Source organism: Pteropus vampyrus, unplaced genomic scaffold (genome assembly GCF_000151845.1).
Source record: "Pteropus vampyrus isolate Shadow unplaced genomic scaffold, Pvam_2.0 Scaffold107, whole genome shotgun sequence".
Lineage (NCBI taxonomy): Eukaryota > Metazoa > Chordata > Mammalia > Chiroptera > Pteropodidae > Pteropus > Pteropus vampyrus.
Genome location: NW_011888888.1, coordinates 1,631,389 through 1,633,817, shown reverse-complemented (window position 1 = coordinate 1,633,817; position 2,429 = coordinate 1,631,389). Strand labels below are relative to the sequence as shown.

Sequence of the window (2,429 nt, the reverse complement as noted above, 5' to 3'; positions counted from 1 at the left end):
CATAAATCTACCTTTATTGGAGTAAAAAAAATTATCAGTATATCCTTCAACAGTAAACAAGGTATTATATAATTTATTAATTTAAAAATGAACATGATGGATACATTCTTGCTTCAGGGTAGTACAATTATATCAATAAGTCAGAGACTTAAGATGTCAACTATTCTGTTCTAGGGTATTTGACAGCTGAACGTGAAACTAAAAATGAAGTTCACTTCGCTTTTCTGATTCCTAGGTTTTGAACAAAATCCTTTAGAAGTAAATAAGCTTAGAGGGAAAGTAAGCCTATTATTCCATGTGCTCTAAATCTTATGAACATTCTCTGACTGAACATGGCATTATTGATACAACCTAAATTAGAAAAGTGAGTCTTTGGGGAGGAAATAACTTAGGTGTTTAATACAGGCTGACCTGCTTTTGCCTCAACCCGGGGGAGTCATACCAGTTTCGGGACGGGAACAGTGGCTCTCTCTCTGTAAAGTGGGTAGAAAAGAAAGTGGGGAAAGCAAGACTCTTTCAGTCTATTTTAGAATTCCTGTCGGGGTGGGAATGCCATCCTCCGAGGGAGGTATTCACCTGGAAAGAGCTGAGGAAGTAAGGTGAGCCCAGTTTTGGAGCAAGGCTTGCGTGTTTCTTTCTGGGTAGTTTTGCCAACAGGTCCAGCCTCTCAAGCTTGCTGGTGTTTCTGTCTCTTACAGGTGCATAGCTTTAAGGGCTACTGGGAAAAACTGAACTGCAACCTGGAATATGTTAAGTACTCCAAGCCACAGTTACACTATAACAACTGCATGGTCAGGAGAGAGTGGCACAGCTTGATCTCAGAAGAGGTATGAGTGGGTTCATGAGAACAAAGCAAGAAGCAAAAGCATAGTGTATTAAATCCAGGTGATACCTGTAAGTTGTAGGCTGGCTTACATTTGCAGCACTCTCCCCCGTTGCCAGGCACTTTTACATTGTTGCTACTGATCTCCCAATAGGCAGGCGGAGGAGCTTCTCTGATGCTTCTTTGGGGTGATAGAATAGTTCTACACCTTGACGTGGTGGTACACGAATCTATGTATGTGATAAAATGACATAGAAATATATACTTATTGTACCAGTGTCAATTTCCTGATTTTGATAGTGTACTATGTATAGTTGTTTATATAAGATATAGACACACTGGGGGAGACTGCGTAGAATAGATGAGATATCTCTGTAGCATTGTCGTATATAGTTGTAGTGTTGTTGTTTATAACATGTGATTGACTTGCAATTTCTCATAAATCTATAATAGTTTCAGAATAAAAAATTTTAAAACCAATTTTCTAAGAATCTAGGTGTTTACTTAGAAAGTATGTTTCTTTTTCCTGAAACTCTTGATTGTATTACATTTTATACTTGATGTGAAAATATCACCTACAGCTCTGTCTATTACCCCTTTGACATGTTCTCATTTCTAGAAAACAGGAAAAAGAAGGTCTAACGTGTATGTGAGGAATATTCTTGATAATGCAATAAAGTAAGTAAAATTAGGGCTTATTATATCTATAAGATGGTTATCTTTTGCAATTATTTTGTTGGCTACCTTTCATGGAAGTAGCGTACTTGCTTTGTGTATCCTCAGCAAAATGATGCTGTCATCTTAATGAATGCAGCTGCCTGGGTCCTTTTCTGGAGTTTGATGCTGGGGTTTTTAGCGGAAAAAGTTTATGTTAAACCTTAAAAACTTGCATCCTGGGGATGGATAATTTATAAGAGAAAAGTGGTAAAGAAAGTTCTTATTAATTGAGCACTTAGTGGGGTACAGACAATAGGCTGATTTTAAAAAGTGTTAGCGAGCTCTTATTTTGAAAGCAAATTTTCTGGATAGTGAGTCACTTGAGTGCTACAAGCGTATACCCATTCCAATCTCTGTTCCATTTTCTGTTCCCATTATTTCCAATCACTGAGAGCTGCAATTGTTCTAAATTATTGTCATCGTTTGCACTAAAGGGCTTTGAGTTTTATAATTGCCTAACATGGCTTTCGCCAAGTTGATTAAAGTTTTTGAGGTTTTCAGCATCCTGAGAATAGTTTCTGCCGTGGTTTTATGGGTTTTTAAAGGAGGATATCTTTGTATGGTGTTGTGGCCCCCTTCCCTCCCCTCCCCTCCCCTCCCCTCCCCTTATAAAAATAATGCTTCTTGTGTGAATAACATTGCCTAATTTCTTTTTAGGGTGATTTCTAACCTAGAAGCAAGGAATTTGGGTAAGAAAAGACCTGTAATAAAGCCCTTTGATTTCAGTTAGCGTTTTATTTGTAACACTGTCTTCCACTGTGGGTTGGCAAGAAAATCGCTTCCAACAGTGTAATGAAGGCAGCACCCTTTAATATCTTCCTGTAAGAGTAGCTGCCCAGCTCCTTTCATGTCTGTCTTGGAACCAAGACCTTCAGGGACAGCTGCGAAT

General features: G+C 38.4%; 1 protein-coding gene across 2 annotated transcripts in view; it reads left to right on the top strand.

The window, feature by feature from the left end:
- GSAP (gamma-secretase activating protein) overlaps positions 1 to 2,429 on the top strand; it is an 81,771-nt gene that overhangs the window by 61,584 nt on the left and 17,758 nt on the right. For both annotated transcript variants that reach the window (XM_011365233.2, XM_023533649.1), the window contains 3 exons: positions 699 to 827; positions 1,443 to 1,501; positions 2,198 to 2,229. In XM_011365233.2, the coding sequence (XP_011363535.1) occupies positions 699 to 827; positions 1,443 to 1,501; positions 2,198 to 2,229 (220 nt within the window). The remainder of the gene's footprint in view (positions 1 to 698; positions 828 to 1,442; positions 1,502 to 2,197; positions 2,230 to 2,429) is intronic.